General features: G+C 25.3%; 1 protein-coding gene across 3 annotated transcripts in view; it reads right to left on the minus strand.

The window, feature by feature from the left end:
* LOC129971341 (RUN and FYVE domain-containing protein 2-like) overlaps positions 1-23,104 on the minus strand; it is a 66,198-nt gene that overhangs the window by 5,552 nt on the left and 37,542 nt on the right. Inside the window, exons 1-12 of one of the 3 annotated variants that reach the window (XM_056085011.1) lie at positions 19,468-19,557; positions 17,395-17,548; positions 14,863-15,033; positions 13,744-13,861; positions 12,841-12,945; positions 12,580-12,703; positions 11,388-11,452; positions 10,775-10,846; positions 9,079-9,250; positions 8,867-8,983; positions 7,856-8,065; positions 7,273-7,370 (exon numbers count right to left, since the gene is read on the minus strand). In XM_056085011.1, the coding sequence (XP_055940986.1) occupies positions 7,273-7,370; positions 7,856-8,065; positions 8,867-8,983; positions 9,079-9,250; positions 10,775-10,846; positions 11,388-11,452; positions 12,580-12,703; positions 12,841-12,945; positions 13,744-13,861; positions 14,863-15,033; positions 17,395-17,548; positions 19,468-19,533 (1,472 nt within the window). In that variant the 5' untranslated portion in view covers positions 19,534-19,557. Of the gene's footprint in view, positions 1-7,272; positions 7,371-7,855; positions 8,066-8,866; positions 8,984-9,078; positions 9,251-10,774; positions 10,847-11,387; positions 11,453-12,579; positions 12,704-12,840; positions 12,946-13,743; positions 13,862-14,862; positions 15,034-17,394; positions 17,549-19,467; positions 19,558-23,104 lie in introns of those variants that run through there. The other 2 variants (XM_056085012.1, XM_056085013.1) reach the window with 2 other exon arrangements.

Below are 23,104 nucleotides of genomic sequence, written 5' to 3' on the forward strand. Positions count from 1 at the left end.
ATATATATATATATATATATATATATATATATATATATATATATATATATATATATATATATATATATATATATATATATATATATATATATATATATATATACATTATTGTAAGAGTATTAATGTATTCTGTAAAATACTTTTAGTGCATTATTATCTTTTGTAATACATGTAATTAATAAACAAAATGTTGCACATAAATCAATTTTCATCTACAACTATTTTTATGATACCAATAAATATTGAGAAATGTGTACATATGTACATTTTACAATAATTAAATTTCTGTAAGACTGTCATGAAATCTCAATAGAAGCATTAGATATATTATAAAACTTTGGCATAAGATCTTCACCAAAATCATATATTTGAATAATTCTTACACAGAAAATCAAATGTGATAAACATTTTAAAAATATAAAAATGTGATTCAATTAGATACCTTTTAACTAGGTGCAAGAAGTAAATAGAAAACGTTCACTAAAAGCAGATCATAATCTGCAAAACACAAGTTTGTTGAAAATGCCTTTTTTTGAAATATTTTACATATTTCAAATATTCAAATTATACATTCAAAATATATTTTGTTGAAAATACTTTTGAAATATTGAAATTATTTATTTGAAGATGGAAATTAAAGGTTGGTATAGAAGAAAAATGCAATAATAAAAGATAATGATGAAAAAATTCAATATAAGAATATTTGAAGTGATAAATTATAAAATAATCAATCTTGAAATTCTTGAATGGTTAGCTTTTATATTTAAAACCCATCAAAATTCAAAGGCATAAATAAAAGAATTTCTAAATTTTTTTAAAAGCCTTTAACAGAACTGATAAATATTTTTCTGGTTCATGAAAAGGCAAGAAAAAGAACTTATTATTGTTCCAAGTAAAACAAGAGATGGCAGTTTGAAAATTTAAATTTTTCAGTCTTGGTATGAAAAAGCAATTGCATGCATTTTCGCTATTTATGAAATTGTTGATGTGGTTCTACTAATTAAACACTTGAATTTTTAACACTTTCATAAGCAAGAGTGAAAGAATATATTCATTAGAAAAAGACAGTTATTACATTTAATACTAGAATACATTTCTTTAATACATGATTTATAAGTTAATGAAACAACAGCCAAAATATTTTACTCAATTTTTAAGAGCTCAACTTCATACTAGAGGACATTTAATATTTCCTTATATAAGCACAAAAGAATAAGCACCTGTAAAATGACTGATCCCTGTTAATTATTGCATCTACAAGCAAAATAGTAACTATTGTTTGCAGTTTCATTGAAGAATTAATGTATAATAATAACACAAGAAAAATTATACTTTGTCTGAAAAAAAAAATCTATACTCTGTCTTATTTGAGAAATCCAGTTTCACATGAAATTTAAAGAAAGGAAATTTAGTACAGTTTTACAATTTATTTACATAGCAATAATATATTGGTTTAATTCTTAAAATCTTAATTATTTTATGTCGATAAGATAAGATTAATTCAGATTGCCTGAAATAAATTAAACCCATTTCAGCAAAACTGTAATAAAAAGATTACAAATGAAAATCAAAACAAATCAGGAAAATAAATGTACCCAGTACATTTTAAACTAAGGTACATTTATAATAATATGACATACAGACAAGGATAAATTAGGAATATACAGGTTTTGAATTTAAAAAGAAATAGTATATAATATCAAATGTTAGTTATCTAATTCTTAGATATATATAAACCTTACAAAAATTAATACTATAAAATTCATATAAATTATTAATTAGCTGATAACTTTCTATAATATCCATTTTATGATATATTTTAATAAATTCACTAAAGAGAAAATAAAGCTGGATAAGATATAAAAAAAGAAAAAAAATATTAAACTGTATCATTAATAAAAATTATACAATACATTAATAATTTCTGCAATAAAATAATTTCTTTTCAGCTTCATTAATCAATCCTAACCAATACAGGATGCTAAAACTGAAAATCAATGTTGGGCGGAAAGGATCTGCTGTTTTAATATTTAAATTAAACATAAACCAATATGTTTAAACAAATATTATTTCTTTCTTAATTTCTGGATAGTCCAAAAAAAAATCTTAATATTTTTATAATATTAACTAATGATTAATTAGAAATAATAGTTTAATTTAAAATGTCATTTAATTAATGAAGAAGTAATTTTCAATAGATTATGATAAGATAATTCTTTAAAAATGAAAATGGTTTTTCAAAGGCAATAGCTGACTAACACCTAGTCATTTTTATATAATATATGAAAAATTTAAACTGCTTTAAATGTGGAAATAGAGAAACTAAAATTATTAAAGTGAAATAAAATAATAATGAATAATTTTTATGGCAGAAATTAGAAATGTTAAATATTATCACGATATTTATATGAATTTATTTGCTGTTTGTTAGAATTTTATTAATTGCTTGAAAGTAGTATTAATTATGGCACTCTTTAACCTATATCTTTATGACACTTATTAAGCTAATTTATCTTTTAAGACAAAATCTCAATAAAAGATAAATAACAGTGGTAGTAACATTCAAAGTTATTTTTAAAATATGTTTAAAAATCTACATTTATTCAAAAAAATTTAAAATCTATTTAACTTTGCATTAAATATTTTCAATAATCTTAAACAAATTTATTATAAATTAAAATTTATTTATCATTTGAGACAAAACTACAATAAAGTTTAGAAAGGATAAGAACTTCACTGGAATGATGAGCATTTTTCAGAGAAAATAATCTTATTAGCTGTAGAGCAATTTCCCATGTTAAAATGATACAGATATTAAAATAATGAAGCTTGGACAGAAAGATTAGTTTTTAATATTTGTAGACAGAATTGTTCACTTTAGATTTTGACTGGTACAGCAACAAACTAATTTTTATAAATTTCAAAACAATATTTAAATATCTTTTCAAAAATTTATGTTAATTATTTTTACGAATGTTTATGTACTATCTGTTCTATTCTTTGTACTAGAAATATTTAAGAGCTGACTTAAAATCAATTAACAAGAATACCCAATGAAAAATTATTATACAATATAGTGATTGAGAAAAAAGAAATAATTGCAATACCTTTTTCAAAAATTAGAAGAAAAAAGAGAAACAGAGAGTAATTACCAATAAGTCTTGCTAAAAGGGAAGTAAATAAAACTATATCTAAATATGAACTTAATTCATAATCTTGTTTATTTATGCCATCAGCTTTGAAGCAATTTTGAAATGCTTTTAAATAATGAACAATTTTTCAGCATTTTTAGTAAGCCCTGTTTTAATAAAAATATTTATTTTTATAATATTTAAAATTTCTATTTATTACTAAAAGTTGATTATTAACTTTCAAAAAAGATTTTTTTTTCAGTAAATATTTTTTTATGAGCAGAAAAATAAATAATTAATTTTATTTATCATTCAATAACTAACAAATTCATAGAAAAGACTTCCAATTTTGAATGATAAAATTATTGTAAAAGCTTCATTGAAATTATAGTAGAATTAATTTAAAATGAAGAAAATGTGATTTGCTGATAATTATTTTTTCAATCTCAATTTCACTTTTGTATTAAAAGGCTGATGAATGAATTCAGCATTAAGGGAGAAAAAATACCCGAACAGTTAAATGTTATTCATAAAAATAAATAATAAAACCCATAGTTTGGCACAAAAAATAATTTCAAAAATGTTCTAATCTTAAGTAATGAACAAAGTTTTTGCAATAAAATCTTGTATATAAATTAAAATATTATTATGTAAAAATCAAAAAATATACTTTGCTTACAAATACCGAAAAAAAAATTATTTCTTTATTTATCCAATTATTAGTTAATATTAAATGGTTGATTGTAATCATTTTTTTTGGTTAGTGAATGATATAGTGTGAAATATAAAATTACATTATAATACAGGAACAAGATTTTATTACAAGCAAAATGTTCATACAGTGTAAAATTTCATTGCATATTACAAAATTATTACATAGCATTAACAAATTTACAGTTGTATCATACAGTTTCTACAAAATGTGATGTTCCATACAGAAAAAATATAGGATTTTCTAAATGAGCACCCTTTCCTTTCCGCCAACATAAATACTTTCAGGAAAAAGCAATACAGTGCTTCCCATAGTACAAATAAAAAATCTCACTTTGAAATCAAGCATGGAAGCATTATCTATACGTTATATATTAATTATAAATAATTACATCATACTGGAAAATTATCAATAATGTTAACACAAGAATTCACCCATGTTGTAAATATTGGCAAGAAATGTACACTTTTTTTTTAAATTAAAGAATTATATTTTATACCTATCAAAAATATGTTAGAATATTTTAATATAATTCATTTAAATAAACTAGATTTAATACAATAAATGTAAATAATTCAAAAGAAAATAAATGACTTTTAGAAATTTGCAGTATACAAAACTTGACTATTAAAAAGAAATATTATGCAAGAAAAAAAAATACTTTGATATTTGAAAAGATTGTTCAAAATCATGTGAGTATGTATATTTGTGAAAAATTGTAACATAAAATTGTGTAGTACCTTTTGTGCACCTTTATACATAAGAGTTGTTGCTGTTAAATTAGTACCTTAGAGATAACTAAAAAAACATACAGTGCAATAGAGTAAATATCACATCCATTTCAATAATTATTAATGCAACTGCATAAGTTATAAATGGGAGGCACGTAACATTACTTTTTTGCACAATGGGAATTTTTCTAATGGTCTTTTTCAAAGTGCAGTTTCAGATTACAGTGTCATTTTCCTAACATTTAATAAATAATTTAATAACTAAATTAATTAATCAAAATATTTATATATAAAAACTAAAAGGGTTAAATTATGGTGGAAATTTTTATATGATAAATGCCCTTTACTAAACTTTATTTGGATCATTATGTAAAATAGCTTAGTTATTCTTTACTAAATCAGAATTTACAAACAGAAATTGAAAGAACATCATGTACTGCAATTTTTCAGTATGCCCAATTTTACATTAAAAAAAAAGTCATATAAAAACAAATAAATTAGCTGTTAAAACTGTTTGGTGTCTAAACATTAATATAAATTTCAGCAAAAGGTATTTAAACATTTCTTTTACTTATTATCTATATTCAAATACTTAGAAAATAAATTCACTCCATTTTCTGAAATACAAATTTTGTTCATGACCAGAAATATTTCTGCTACATATAGTTTTAAATGATTTAAAAATTTATTTAAAAATTAAATACAAAGGTTTACAAATTAGTCAAATCTAACTGAAGCATAATTCTGAATATTCCAAATATCCCTTCTGATTCAGAAAGGAGTCCAATTAAAGAAAGGCACTTGCATCTATTTTATAAATAAATTTATATTGAAATAAACTATAAAGTACTTATGGAATTACAAACCTTTAATAATTAAATATTTTTGTTTTCAATAAAGGTATATTCAGTATCTTATACTGACATAAAATCACATCATTAATATTATAAAAACTGTTCAGACTTGTCTTTAGGTAAATAAATGCATGCTAAGTTTACATAAAAAAATAAAATTCCTTTACAAAGAATAAAATCTAGCCTCAAGGAATATTGATAAAAAATTGAAATTGTATTTTTATTATCACAAAGTTCATAATTTTCTGCAAAGAACTGTGTAGAAATTAAAAGTGCAATTTGTAACTCAATCATTAAAATATTTAGGAACATGAGAAAAAAAAATCACCCTTAATATTTAATATTTTTAAAATTTAAATACACAAAATAAAAAAAAAAATTGATTAAAATTTATTGCATGAAGACATGTACACATAAAAATAATTGAAACTAGAAATGAACAATAATAGTTCCTGAAATAAAATAAAAAGGACAATAAACAAACAGACTTAATACAAAAATAAATGCAACCATCGCAAAATCAATATTTTCTAATATGTAGATTCTTCACTCTTCCATGACATGTACCTAGTAATATGTATGGTTTGTATGGAGTTGTACTTATACTATAATTACTTAAATGCGAATTGATAAACTAAAAAAAATTTACCCTGTTTATAAAATTTTCAAGGAACCAGAGGAATAATTATGGAAAACCAAGAAGGAAATTCAAATCATGGGAAACTATTTACATTAATTACCACTTAAAATTACTCAAATCGGAACAATAAAAATAATAAGAAAAATGTAAGATATTTTAAAGAATAACAAGTTTTGTAAATAATAAGAAAATGGTAAAGATGGGAATATACAAGCAAGGTGATATAGTAATTAAGGATCATTCATAGGAGTACAAAAGTTTGCTTTCATAAATTTATATTATGTTAATACAAATTTTTTTCATAGTTTAAATAAAGATAAAATTTGTTAGTTTATTTTTGTTATATGCATTAATTATAAAAAATTTAAATAAAAAGATTTTTAATTATTTTTAACATATGAGCCTATTTTAAAAGAATTTAAACTAACATAAGAATTTCACATGCATCAAAATGCAACAAAAGATTATTATTTGGAATGAAAAAAAATTATATCAAATATGCCAAAAGCCAATAATGAGATTACTTGTGAGATGGGTTTTTCATAGATGTTATTATGAAACTATAAAATGGTAATATTGCAATTAATCTTAGAATAAATAAATTTACATCAAAAGCACATGATAGTAAAATAACATATTAAACTAATTGAATGTTGCTGTTATAATTACATGCAAATCTATTCTATAGTTATTTAGGAAGCCAAAAAATATAAAAAGCCTTTTATGAATAGCATAAATAAATGCTATTAAAAACTGATTCCCAGAGAGAATGCTTAAACAATTTACCTTTCTTTTGGTACTAGATAACGCCTTTAAATTGCTTCATCAATAAATTTAAATAAATTTAAAAAAAAGGTTAACTTACAACATAAACCATAAAATATAAACATCCAATATTGTTTATCAAACTCCCTATACCACAAAATAGTAAACAGTTTGTTTTCTGTTAAATTATTTTGAAAACAAAATAAAATTAAAAATCTAAGTCAATATATAAAATAAAATGTTTTTAAAATATATGATAAATGTTTTTTAAAGCAAAGTCATCCCCATAGAAACCGAGTAAAATAAAAGATGCAAATAGATAATATGCAAAGTAAAACCACTCTACTTTGCATTGCACATATTAGTTTTTCAACGTCATAATAAAGTCTTTTGTGGCTCACTGACAAGACTAGATTGTGCTCTACATAAAACTTCGTACTTATCCTCCAGTTCATGCAAAGACTTGTTCAGCTCTACAATTTTTGATTCAAGCTCAGTCGAATAATCTGTTTTCATCTTCAAATCTTTCTCACAGGCCTAAAAAAATTGATTAAAAAAATTCATTAAAGAAATTCATGATTCAAATTTAATAATATGTTATATATTAAAGTGAATTCATATAAAAGGATTATGTTAGCTTTAAATATGAAAATGGGGAAAAAAATTGTTAAATCTGAGCTTCTTAAAATTTTCAAAATTAAGACCAAGAAAAAGTTTGATAAAAAATAATTATTTAGAAAAACTCAATGGAATCTTTTCAGTCATTTCATAATTATTCTTGCTCTCAAATACTAATGTGTCTGACAGTAAAAATTCTTTGATAAAATTTGGGGACATTAATTATATATATATACATATATATATACACCCTAGTATGAGTCATGATAAAATTTAAGAAGCCCTAGATTAAGTAATACTTTTTTATACAAGCATATCCAAAAATTTGAGAAAAATGTACTGAATATGATGCATTAAAACACATACAGCTTCACATTAAAATTTCACCCAGTAATTTTATTTACCTGTAATTTATTATAAAGTTGAAGATTGATAGCTTTAATGTCTTCCAACTGCCGTCGCATGGATAAAATAGTGTCTTGTTTTTCATGTATATCTTTCTCAAGGAGCTTCATTGCAACTTCTGCTTCATCTCGTAATGTCCTTTGAAGCTCACATTCAACTTCCAACTCCTGTAGAGAAGTTAGCATTGGATCATTCCATGTATTACCAACCTGAAAATAAGTAAAGTTTTACCTCATACGGCTGAGGTTTACATTTAAAGCTGCTTATTTTGTTCCACTGTTCCCATGTTCATAAATTATAACATTTAACTGAAAATTCTTGCAAACTTATTAGGAAGCATTTAAGCCAATTTAACGAATTTCATTAAGAATAGTTTTAAAATATATTCTGAACATTAAGTTTTAATTTATTTCTATAAAGGCAAATAACAAATAAGAATATTTTATACTGATAGAAATGTTGCAGATCTTTCTGTTATTTAAATTAAGAAACAATTATTTTTTTTTTCAAATAAAAGTAAAAAACTCAAGTGTAATTGAAGCAGGAGAAAACTGAAACATAATTAAACTCAATAACATAAAAACATGTTAATGCGGAATTATGAAATTAGTGTGAGTATTTATTGTGAAAGGACCACTGAAGCAGATTGAGATTTTAAAATATGACAAAATATGCATAATGTGTAGTGCATTACATGATTGTCATGCAAGGAAATTAAGATAATGCAAATAAAAATATTTAAAAAAATCAGAATGAACAGGCACCAGTCAAAAACCTGAAAACACAGAAAATAAAAATAAAAAGAGACACTATGCAGTACTTTAACACTATCATATGGAATGTAGGTAAAATTATTAAATCAGCATATACAGTCAACAGTGCTCTTAGTGATAAGAAAAAAAAAAAAAAAAAACGAACATACACGCACACACACAAAGAAAAACCAAAATAAATATATACATATATTTTTAAAAATGTATGAAAGCAAAGAAAAACTTAATTTCACTTGCTTTTCTTTTAGCCATTTCTTCTTGCAGTGAATTTCTGATATCTGTGTACATGGAATCAAGGCCAACTTGAGTTGTTTGATAAGTTTCTCTTTCAGTCATCATATCAGCCTTAATTTCCTTTAATTAATAAAATTGGTCATATTTAAAGTATTAATTCAAAAGCTAAAAATTCTAATAGTTTTGCTTTCTACTTAAAATATTTTCATACTTACATCAAGCCTCTTTTTGTTCTCTTTTGTCAATTTATCACAGATTTTTCTTAGTTGTGCATTTTCATCCTGAAGTGTAATAATCTGATTTTTTGATATGGCCAAATCTTCTTTCATTAATGCATTCGTGGTTTGTAGCTGCTCAACTTTTTGTTGTAAATCTGTTACAGTAGCACTGTAACAGACAAATAAAAACAGACAAATTTAGAAAAATTAGACTTTTCTCACAGATCAATAGAATGCATAAAATGTAAAAGAAACAATTCCTTCATAAAAAGAAAATGAACATCATTTAAATTCTTAAAGACATATAAATAAAAGATAATAATAAGAAATCAACAATTTATTAATTCATCTATTTGTTTTATTTTTAAAGTTATATATGAGAAGCAAAGCATTGAATAAAAATGCAACTATTTAAGACCAACAATTTAATTTACTCATCACTAACTATGACAGTCAACATATAAAGGAAGAAATTAAACAGATTAACTATTTCATTTCTAATTCATAAAATTTTTATAATAGTAATTTAAAGTTTTTCAATATTTAATTGCAAAAAATACACAATAAATAAAAATGCGAATAAAAGATAGAGGAATTATTTGTATTTCATTTTCTGCAAACAAGTTCATTTTTTTTTTAAAAAAAGTATGTTAATAGTTTAGAAATAAATAACTAATTGCCCTATTATGCATAAATAAATACAGGAAACTTCACTAATAAAAATGTGAATAAAAGATAGATGAACTATTTTGTATTTTATTTTCAGCAAACAAGTTTTTTTTGTTTTTTTTTTTTCAAAAAATATGTTAATAGTTTAGTAATAAATAACAAATTGCCCTATTATGCCTAAATAAATACAGGACACTTCACTAAGAATAAACAGAATAAAATTTAAATAGTGAAACAAGAGAAATTTATTTATTTCAGTTTTTTAATTTCATGGTGCAATGAATATCATTTGAATCTTAGTTCAGATAAAAAAAAATTGTACAAAATCGTAAATAAACTAAAAAAATTGTAATTTTTTTTTTTTTTTGTATCAATAGATTAAATATACACTGCAAACTTTTTTTTAAATAAAGCAATTTCAAACACATGAAGATACACATTTTTGTGCTCCAAGAGTCAGAAAGATCACTTATCAAAGTACATGATTGATAATAAATCTACTGTATAGCAATTCTGTCCTTTTTTCAAACAGTTCACATCTATATATATATAGAGAGAGAGATTCCCATCTATATATATATGTAGATTATTAATATAAATGTCATATTAATAATAGAGATAACTTTCCTATACTATTTTAATAATACAGTTATATTCTAAAAAGAATAAACAAAACTGAATAGTAATTTGCAGAAGTTTAAATCTTTCCCAATGAAATTTTTAATAATTTTTCAATTAAGAAATATTAGTTTTCACTTTAGCACCAAAGTGATGGTCAGAAACATCTATTCAGACAGCAAATATTTTTTTAAGTCATAAATAATTTGTAACAGCAGTTCACTTATTTCATTGTTACTTAGCACAGAGAGAAACTGCAGAATATGAAAATTTCAAACAAGGAACAATAGAGGGAAAAAAGATTGAAAATAATTCAAATTTTTAAAGATTAGCTTGTTTTAATTAAATTAAATTGTTATAAAATAAACAACATAAACCAATACTTTAAATAGTAGAGAGAAATTACTTGAGATGACGATTCAGCTCTTCAATGTAATTCTTCTGATCTAAGACTGCAGTGAAGTTGCTAGTTTCTACACTGTAATTCACAAAAGGATAACATCAAAATAATGAGCATCAGTATAATATTATTAAAAAAATAAAACATTTTTTTTTCTCTAAATAAATGGATTAAAAACTTTAAACATAACAAATAATTTTTGTTTTTCTAAAGTGATTTTAAGATAGATAATGAAATTCATCAACATTTTAAAAAGGTGGTCATGTTAAAAAAGGTTCCCATGATATAATAAAAATATTGTCTTTTCTTTCTTTAAAAGACAAGACGAAAGCAAAATGCCCAAACCAATTTTAAAACATTCAAAGCGAAAGTGAAAAGAAATTGCAATATCCTTCTTCTATTAGATTATAAATTGTATAAATGAACCAAAGGTAACATGAAGTGTGCATTTCTAACAATTATAAATAAAATATAAAAAATATTCCTTAAACTAGCATATTGTCTTTTAAATAAATGCTGAAAGATTTATTGCAAGACAAATTACAGAAGGAAAAAATGTTTTGTATAAACTAAACAAAACTTTTTCAAATTATTGTGAAAGAAATTAAATTATAGTTACCCTTCAATAGGCTGAACTTCACCATTTGGTTCTCTTAAATATAGACTGAAATCAATGACACCTTGCTATAGACATAAAAATCACAATCAGTACATCATATTTTTATATATTGAAAATGACTAACTATGCAAATGCAAGGCAATAAGAGAATATTAAGAAACATTTTAAACAACGGTAGAGAAAATTTGCACTTATGATAATAGAATATAAGTCTGGAAAGTCAAGTGTAAGAAACTAGTTATAAAAAAATAAGCGAAGTAAAAAGAAAGACACCAAACGAAATTTATCAATCTGTTTAATGAGTATTTTCAGTAGATAATAAAAAGAGTGACTACAAACACAAACATGCTTAACATCATAGCTGCACAATAACAACTGTTGGCAGAGTTAGACATTTATGGCTTTAGGAAGTGCACAATATTAGGGCCATCTCTTAATAACTGATTAGTTTTCATATACTAACCTATGTTTGATTATTAACAAATTAATGATTTATTTCATTCTTTTAGTAACTTTGTACAAACAGATGTTTAATATGTAAATCAAGGAAAAAGTAATGAAAGCAGTAGAATTCTTAAAATTAATCATAATTATTATAATGGATTACAAGGGAATAATAGACTACAAGCATATAAATATTAAAAATTAAAATATTACAGACCTTCCAACAGGACTATTACTAGGCAAATAGATTATTAATCCTATATATTATATGCAAGTAATTAAAAGTAAGTTTACAAAACAAGTAAATTTTAATTTATTTTCTAATAATTTTAATAATGAATTGCAATTCTAATATTTTATAATTCACTGAATCATATTTTATAATCCACAGATTTCATATTTTGAAAGATACCATTCATATTTTGAAAGACATAAAGATATATTTATAATGATTCCAGCATTAACAGACAATCTGAGAAAGAGTTCTTGTTGAGTGTCAATGAAGGTATTCAAAAAAGTGTTTTTGAAACGCCCTCACACAAAAACAAAACTTCGCAATTTTTATATTTCCAGGGGGGTAAAAAACTGATCATCCAGCAGTCTTTATAAATGGGGTCCTGGTAATTCAGATATTTACTAGTGCCTAAATCTGCAGTTTCCTTACACACATTTTGTAACACAAAATATTTATTTTGGTTCACTCTAAATATAGCTATTTTTTTTCTGAATATATTAATAATATACTTACTTGATAATCCAAATCTTCCTCCTTAACACATAAATTACAATCTATGACATTCAATCCAACTAAAAGACCACCCACAACAATTGCTTCTTCAGACATCATAAGAGCATCTCTTTCATAAAATTCACTAAAAGGTAATTTAAATATATTTTAAAATCATTAAATATTTCTTTTATTATAAGAGTAACAACCAAAACATGAAAAAATAATTAATTATTAAATAACAGATTAATAATAGAATACAATAAATAAATTTAAAATTACCTTAGAATCTCATCTTTTCCATCAATTAGCATTCTGAAATAATCAGCTAATTTTTTTTGCATTAATGCTAACCTAAGCCATGCTCTTGCTCTACCTAAATGAGTTCTAAAAATATATAAAAGTATTAGAAAACACTGTTTTATAAATTAAAAAATTATAATATAGAATGAAGACACTGAAAAAACAATTATAAACAAAACATAGTAAATTATTACCCAAAAATATATTAATTTACTCATTACACATTAAAAGGTACTAATTTTTGGGAAATATGGAGATAAAAGAAATAATTTTGTAACAAGGAGCTAATTACAGTTTGAAATATAGATGTTTTGACATAACATTGCAGAAAATATCTTAGCACATTCATGAATAGAATGGTTATAACCATTTGCATACATATGACTAAACTAAACCATAAATACAAATGACAGTTACACACATCAATAAAAAAAAAAATGTAATTTTTAAATTGTTATACCTACTAGGATATTATTCTGTCAATATTTTGAAAGAAAAATCACTTTAACCCAGAAGAGAAAAATATAACACTGTTAGTTCTAACCATATTTAGACATGCCAAACTGAAGACTAAGTCTTCAGTTTGGCATGGAAAGACAAACAGATTTGAACAATTTTCAAAAAATAATCTAGTATTCGTAAAATAATAGCTAGAATCTGTTTGAAGAACTATTGTCTTTGAATATAAATTATAGTAATCATATTGTTTTAAACATTTAAAATAATTCTATGGCATACTAATCAACAATGAAGGTCATATTTTGTTTAAATTCCCATTTTAATTATGCTGTTAAAAGTACGATGTGAAAATATGCAAAGTATATAATTTTCTTTACTTCTATCACTTAATAATAGAAATAAATAATAATAAAAAATACGTACTTTACAGATGGCAATTCCCTGACACTTGAGGTAATATCTGAAGCTTCAGGCATGTATTTTTCTACAGCTTCCATTACATTCCACAATTCTTTTTTAGGACCCAGAAGACCTTTCTTAGCTATAATTCATTTCAAAAACAAACCATATTTTTAAAAAAAAATGGTGTTAAATAAAAATTGACAAAAATTTGTGAAAATATTTTTTCTAATGACTCAAATTTTAAAAAATTGTATAAATTTAATAAGCACTTAGTTACTCTTAGAAGCTCTATATTAAAACAGAAATGAATACTGAAAGGAAATTTAATGTAAAATTAAATCATTAAAAAAGAAATTCATTTTATAACAAATATTTACTTAAGGGCTACTCGTAACTAAATAAAAATTTCATTCAACACGCAAGTTGATATCAGTTAATTAACTATATTAATTTATTAACCATAATAAATTAAAATTTGGAAAAAGGTTTTGCAACATTGTATTAACTAATTTAAACCAATGTATATTTTAAAATATGAATAAATAATTTGAAGTAACTAATCATGGATACATTACATTAGATTAACTATTGCTTTTAAATGAATAACATATTTAAGCTGTAAAAATGAAATAAAAATATTAATACATAATTAAGAAATTAATTTTAATGAAAAAGTGAAAATTATAACTAAATTTTTTTATTATTTCAAAAATAATTTCAATAATTCTGCAAGATTCTTTCATAAGCAAACAGAAGTTTAAAAAAGTATTTTTTTTATTTTATTTAATTATTTAATTGATTTTATGCATTCTACAGCAATAGAAATCTTGGATTATTTAAAAGCCTTAAGAAAATTACTGCATTTATAATCACAGAAAATATATTTTGCTGCCAAAACAATTTAGAAATAAAATGACATAAGTTTTATGTTTGAACTAAATAAAATAAGTTCGAACAACAGACGATATTTTAATTTTATTGCATGCAGAAATTGAAGAGCTCAGATGGAAAATAAAATAGAACTAATCAAATTATTAGTGTTTTAATAATAATAATATTAGTTAGTATTTTAATAATATGGAAATATTTGAATAGAGTAAAATTTGGAACAGTGGCAAGAAAAAGATAAGAATAACTTACGTTTCAGACCATGTCTCATAGCATGCTCCATAAGAATAAAAAAATGTTGCAGAGGAACATGATCTGAGTCGAGTTGTCTACCGTACTTAAGGGAGGATTCAATGAGCTCTTTGACAACTAATTTAATCACATTCAAAAGATTTGAACGTTCTATGGCTACAGGATCTTTTTCTGAAAAGAAAAATTAAACAATGAATAAGAATAAACGAAGTATCACATTTTTACTAAGCTAACTAACATAATTTGAAATTTTCAAAAAGAGAAAAAAAAAATGTCATAATACAGGATTATTACAAATGAATATTCCAACTGTACGTGTCTATTTAAAGAAAACAAAACGGAGCACAGCTTTGTTATGCTTATAATGAGCATTTATCACTGTGTTGAATTTAAATTTTCAACTACTATTTGTCATTTCTGACGAATAACAAGGTTATGCTTTGCTTTGTTTTCTTTCGGGATATTCATTAATAATCGCCCTGAATATGTTTTCTTATGTGATTGTGTACCTAAGAAACAATGTATAATTTGCATTAAATGTTCTAAAATAAATTTATAACCTTTTAAAATTTACAAGCTAAACTTTGTCAAAAAAATCATTTATATTTTGATAAGTATATATTTTAATAACTTAATTCCTTATAAACGATAAACTTTTATCGGCAATGAGTGATTCTCTGGTAAACGGCAGTTTAAAATTTTTTAATGGAAACTTTAATTAAAAATAAAAATTACAGGACTGTAAACTGTGAATTTTTATTGAGACATATAAGGTCTTTGTAACTCCACCAAAGTAATTTCTACGGCTACTATGTTTAGGGTAAATCCAGAGTTGATTATTTTTGGACTATAATATCTTAAAATTAAATCTTAAATTAGAGAATAGTTTAAATTTTGCTAGTAATAAATTATCTTACCAATAAAATCTTAACAAATCTCCACTATACAATTAACGAGATTAATATCTAAAATAATTGTGGTAATGAAAAAGTACCGATACCTTAAAATATGAGATAAGAGTTTTTATATGAAATATTTCGAAAGATATATGACTAAAAAAAAAAGAAAATAAATCACAAATATCAACAAATCAATTTAAAAGAAGACTAGTAGTACAGAAAATATAATATTCACAATTTCAGAAATCTTAGAAACTTATAATTATTCCAGTCAGTGTTATTAAAACTGTAATAATACAGAATGAATACTTAGTAGTTTAAGCAATCATTCCTATCATCAAGCAGACATTCAAAATTCGCCCACGCACAAAATAATTTAATTTTTTAATGGGCTTCATTTGTTAAACATTTTCACTGATATTAATATAAAAGCATAATAATAAGCATAAAAAGGTGATATAATTCTACATGCATTAAATTTTGATAAGAGATCGGCTAGTAGATTGTGAAGTATTACTATTCTAAAACAAAGAAGCGGTTGAAAACAACAGAATCTTCTTTGGACTGTAATTATTGATAACCTACACAAATTCTTTTTTAAACTTTTATCGTGTTCTTAAAATTACAGTATTAATCAGAAAGAAAAAAAAAATCCTTCAAAATGCATATGCTCTTAAAGAATCAGTTGCTAGTAATGTGAAAAGAAGTGAGGATTAAAATTTCTTAATATAGTAAATATTTATATAATTTCTTAATATTGTTTTATTTTAGAATGAAAAATCTTGAAAACGGTTGAAAATAACATAATTTTTTTTGGACTGTAATTATTGATAACCCACACAAATTCTTTTTTAGACTTTTATCACTTTCTTAAAATTACAGTAATAATCAGAAAGAAAAAAAAATCCTTCCAAATGCATATGCTCTTAAAGAATCAGTTGCTATGCAATGTGAAAAGAAGTGAGGATTAAAATTTCTTAATATAGCAAATATTTATATAATTTCTTAATAATGTTTTATTTTAGAATGAAAAATCTGTATTATGACACAATTATGATTAATCCGAAAATGCTTTCCAAAGAAATGTCAACTAACTTGCTTTTTCATTTCTAAAAGAAGTCCACTTATTTATGTTGAGAAGTAAATATGCAGTGAATTCTTCATTTTGAAAAATTCTGTGTATTATTGTCAATACTTCTGACAGAAATAAGGATTCTTCAGAATCACATACAGATAGAATACATTTTCTATATAAAAATAATTTTAAGAGAAACATGCGTAGATAGTTTCCTACTTATAAGGCTCAAAAATTGGCACTGCCAGACAAAAATATAGCAGTTCTAATGTCTTGAAACAATAAACAGCTAATATTATAAGATAAATTAAATAAATAACTAATACTATAAGGTAATATCAATGAAAAACAAGCAGATATCAAAATTAAAATAAAATGATTAAGATGGTCCTTGAATAAATACTAATTACCCATTTGGCAATGAGTAATATATCAAAAAAAATTATGCAAATAGCAGATGCAAAAATATTTAGCACATTTTTTCATAGGAAAGACTAAAATACAATAAATGCATATAATCGTTATTAAAAAAAATGATCCATGAAATAGTAAGCAAACCTTCTTTAACTTCATAAGTTTTCTGCACGGGAGAAGTTAGTTGGCTCGCATCAAACTGAACATCAGTTAGTTCTCTTAAACATAGCCATTCACCATCAACAGAAACACGAAAATTGCATAGATAAATAGTATCTTTAGCCATGCCGAAAATGCACTACACAAGATTTCAGTTAAGGAGATATTTTAAGATTCGAGTTCCACATACAAATTTACATTATTATGTCACATTTATTTTTTATATAAACAAATTTGCTTCATACACATAAAAAAAATGAAATTTTTTTTTAAGCTGATTTTAAATGAACTTCCCTTTTTGACATAAAAGTACAACAAAGAATAATTTGCGACCAGTACAGAAAAATAATGATAATATTAATTTAAAAAAAACTAAAAAAGTAATAAAAAAAACTCAAAATAATTTTTTTCTTCTTCTAATAGATCTATCTACTAACTTAACCCTTTAAAGGGTCATTTTTTTCTAGTCATATTATGTTAAAATATTTTTAGGCTTGAAATCAGAATAAGAAAAGGGCTTATTAGATAAATTTAATTTTAGCTTATTAGATAAATTTAATTTGATTAATTAATTAATCTGGTTAATTAATAATTAAGTAACAAATCAAGACACATCATTTTTTCTGAGATAAAGAACTGAAGCATGTAAGTTTCTGACTTACTAAAAAAAATTGCCAGAATTTATGCCAACCTACATAATTTCATACAAAGATTGATAAATTTGGGGGGAAGCATACTTCCCACGGCCCTAGAAAGCGTTAAGCTCATAAAATATTATTCTTCGAAAAAGTTAGCCCACATAGGTTATTTATTTATTTTTTAAAACCTACAAAATATAAGTTTTTCGCACAAAAATAAATCTAAAATAAAATGTTGAAGTCTTTAATATATAGTTTAAAATGCGACAGAGCTTACAATTAGTTAGCTCAAAGAATATCTATCATAATACTTTAAAAAGAAATTTATTATAATTTTATTTTAACTTGGAACAACAAAGTAAAAAAAAAAAAAGACAGTTTATGGAAATGGGAAAGAATGAAAATAATTTAATAAAGTTCTAAATTAGTATTTTACATAAAATATTTCAAGAGCTATTCAAATTACTAAATTCAATACAAAATATCACACACACACAATTCAAACATAGTATCATAATATATTAGAAATTGAATTCATTTCTTTCTGGATTTATGAGGGCAAATGAGATATCATGTATAATGTAATAGCCAATAAGGTAACAGGAATTCAAGCCCATTGAAAACTGGCTGTATAAAATCAGTTTAAATGAAATATTACGTATCCATTAATATACATTTATATATTATCAAAGAAAAAATTGAGATTAACACATTGAATAAACAAAATATAATATTTTGCGCTCATCTACATATACAACTAAGGTTATTCAACTTGAATATGGAAATGATAGAATAATGCAAAGTATTTTGGCAGAAAATTACAGTCATCTATTTCTCAATAAACAATATTAAAATGTACCTTCGATGATATAAATGTAAAAAGATTCCGATTTAAACGCAATAGAAAGAGTATACAACCGCATATGGATAAAAATAATTCTAATTAAAAGATACTCTCTTTAGGGTAAATATATACTTTACGAAAATGATACTAAAATTTCTTAAAGATGCTCGTTAAAATTTAAATAAAGGGAATATTATTCTTAAAAATGACCTATACATGATGACTAAGCACCACATGGAACTACGCAGATTAAAAAAAAAAAAATGAGAGAAAAAAAAGGAGCTCACTTGAACATATATCAGCCAACTGTCTACAAAGCAAATCGAAAGTGAAAAAATAAATCACATGTTTCAATATTATAAAGAAGGGGGAAAAAAACCTAGATATGGATGATGTTATCTTTTCAATAACACATACTAGTACAATTAACTAACAGAAGAACTATTCAAAACATAAGGAAATCTGTACTAGGAATGGCCAATCTAAGTAGTAGCTTGCAGTTCTGCAGAACTATTTACTTGTCAATGTACGTCACTAAATCAGGTATATACACATGATTTAACAGCAAAAGGATACATGGCAGTCAAGTCTCAATACAGTAATTAACAGACTGTATGGATAGCTTAATAAGTTAGCGTGCATTCGCAACACAACATGGAGAATTCTTTTTAGTACGTCATAGGCCGAATTTGGTCGATCGATAGTGGCATCACATATTGATCCGACCACCTGGTGGATGTGAGAAGAACTACAGCTTATTTTCTAAATATAGGAACTCAAGAGAACTATGGATGAGGAAAGAGGGTTAATGGGTCATTTATTATTTGCTTTTTTAATGGAAATTATCTTTTAACGATTCATTCCAACGATTTCAGGTAGACTCAATTCACAAGACACCATTAAAATGGACAGTTATGAAAAAGAAATGACACTAGCAGGAAAAATGATAAAACATGTATTGAAAGGTGGAGTAATAATTATAATAACAAAGTAATTAAAAATAAAGAATTTTTTCCTAAAATATGAATACGCTAAAATATCTTCTTAAAATATCATATGCTAAAATATCTGCAGCAGCATACAAAAGAAAAATACGTCTTGACACGTATTTTTCTTACTGAACACAGGAAGCATTACTGAAACACAGGACATCCTTGAAAATAGATCCGTCAAGTTTCGGCAGCAAAAAAAATTGCCCATTTGTGATATTAAAGACACTTTTGACTATCCAGCCTGGTTAAATTAATAATAATAAAATAAAAAAATAATTTTAGTAAGAAGCGTCTGCACTTTACGTTGAAGCTTTTTTTTAAATTTAAATTTGTTTGCATTCTCATTCTATTTAGATTCCTGCGATTAGAGTAGACACTATAAAGTTTATTCAAAAAAATATAAAACATTTTAAAATAAGTTTTCAATATTTTTATGCTTTGTCTTTTGTCAGAATATTTTAAAATACACAATACAAAACGTAGTAAAAATTTATAAAGTATTGGCTTGTGTTAAAACGTCAGAAAAGATGAAATTATGTATAAAAAATAAAATAAAGAAAATAAGACAAATTAATTTTTAAAAAATAAGCCAAAAAATTCCTAATAATTGCAATGCAAGCAAAATTTTCTTTTTTAACGATAAAGAAGACAGAACTGTGATAACTATAGACCATCCCTCCCCCTTTTTAACTATTCAGTTAAAAAAAAATTAAACGATAATTTTTCCTAAAATAGAAAATGATAATGAAGAATATAATAATTATAAAGGGTATATAAAGTATAAAGTAACTTATTCTTTTTAACTGTTTTTTAGATTCAAATTACAAAGTGAGAATTTTAAAATGAATAATACCGAAACAAGGTTAAAATGTTAAATCTTGAAGTATCAAAACACACAAAGACTAACGCATGATTAAAAACAAAACATTAGCTTATACCACCAAAAAAGTAGAATGAGACAATGTATTCATATTCATTCTTATGCATAAACGTCCAAAATAAATAAAGAAAGAAAAATCTACCGCTCCTATTTTTAAATTAAAATTCCAGAACAACTTAATTATTTTACTCCTACTTCTCATCCATCCATCTCAAAATAATCTTTACACAAACTGAATTTATGCTTTTCATGTGGAAGTATGTGAGCAAACTCAGGGTAGAAGTTCCCGAATTCTGAATTATTTTTAATAAAACTGGACAGAATTTATGAGCATTCATCTAATGGGTGCTTTTCAGCAAACTGGTATTGAATTCCATACAGACATGGGCTACGAAAATTTCATTAAGTTGCCCCTAAGTTGCTATAAGTTAAGACCTATTACATTCAAAGAGCGATAATCGTGATTATTATTAGAAGGTAGCATTTCAGTGAAGTCGAAAACGACATTTTACAAACATTTACTGCCATAACTGATAATACCCAAATATATGCACACAGAATAACTACCATCTTCTTATTTACTTACAAATGTAAGCAGTTATTATTAATTATGAAAAAGAAAATCACCAGGAGAAACTGATTTTCAGTTTTACCAATACGATGTCCGCAAAGAGAAAAGATGGTAAAAAAAGAAGATAAGTAAATTGCCAAGAAGAAAACTTTAACCCTAATACATTCATATTCATAAATTAAGAATAATTCAGAGTCACGCAGAAATCGAACTCTAAAATACATACATCACCCGTAAAATGTCTACACACATCTTCAAAAATCATATGCAAATTGCAGGAAGTCACCAGATGACACCGATAGTACGTCACAATGACGAGAGTGTAAGAGGTGTATGTATAAGGAATACAGGCAAAGAAGTAAAATTGTTCGCAAGCGCTTTATAAGCCTTTCATTGCAATAACCGCATAGTTATAACACAAAGGAAGCATTTGGATGATTTTTTACGTGGTAGAATTATCGGCCGTCTAGAATGTGGGCGTACCCAGCTGGAAGTATCCGAGGAACTTGGAATCGCCCAGAATGTCATCTCCAGACTTTGGCAACGATTCCAAGATGATGGTAATGTGGGTAGATGTTACAGCACAGGTCGCTTCCGAGTTACAACGTCGAATGAGGACCAGTATTTGGCAGTTACTGCCAAAAGAAACAAAACAGAAGACAGCATCAGACCTGTCTCGTCAGCTCTCTTCAGCCACTGGTACGACAGTTTCAAGGCAGACCGTGTACAGGCCTTTAGGGCAGATTGGTCTATATGCTCGTAGGCCTGTCAGATGTATTCGACTTACAGCAACTCACTGTAGCCTGCGGTTAGCTTGGAGTAGAGAGCATGCATTGTGTACACCGCAACAGTGGGCTTGTGTGATGTTTTCCAACGAGTCCAGGTTTAGCTTGCTGTCTGATTCTCGTCGGACTTTCATATGGAGAGCGCCAGGTACCCGTTACCATCAAGAGAACATCACTGAACGACACCGTTACGGTGGTGCAAGATTGCTCGTTTAGGGAGGAATTATTCTGGGTTACAGAACTGACCTGCATGTTAAAATTGGGACCGACCATGACAGGCCAAATCTATCGGGACGTCATTCTGGAACAACATGTATGTTTTTTTCGGGGCGCCATGGGCGTAGAATTCGTGTTTATAGATGACAGTGCCCGTCCTCACCGTGCAAACATCGTAAACGAATGTCTTCGATCGGAGGATATTACTTGTATGGACTGGCCAGCATTCTCATCGGTCTTGCATCCAGTAGAGCATGTGTGGGACATGCTTGGCCAAGGAGTTGCAACCCATCAACCACCTCCTACATGTCTACCGGAACTTCGGAATGTCTACATGTCTACCGGATGTTCGGAACTTAATATTCTCCAAGATCAGATCGATAATTTGATACTCAGCATGCCTAGACGTTGTACGGACTGTATTGCATCGTCTGGGAGACATATTATATATTAACCATCATACCAACCATGTAATATTGGTTTTTGTAAATATTTTTTTTTTTTTGTAATTTGTTCCAGGGAGCAAAAAATTGTTATTTTTAATAATGATATCAAACATATAGCATCTTCTTTGCTCTTTACCCCTTGTTTAATAAATAGGCTTTACAAATAAGTCACATTTGTTTTGCTTCTGACTCTTTCTTTTCCTGAACTTGCATCGTTACATCTACATGTAACAATAGAAATAATTTATATTCAGCAATATCAGAGTCTAATTAACTTAAATAAATCTATATTTATTTATAAAAAAAGCTTTTTCTTGTTCTAC

The sequence above is a fragment of the Argiope bruennichi genome, chromosome 6 (assembly GCF_947563725.1).
Source record: "Argiope bruennichi chromosome 6, qqArgBrue1.1, whole genome shotgun sequence".
NCBI lineage: Eukaryota > Metazoa > Arthropoda > Arachnida > Araneae > Araneidae > Argiope > Argiope bruennichi.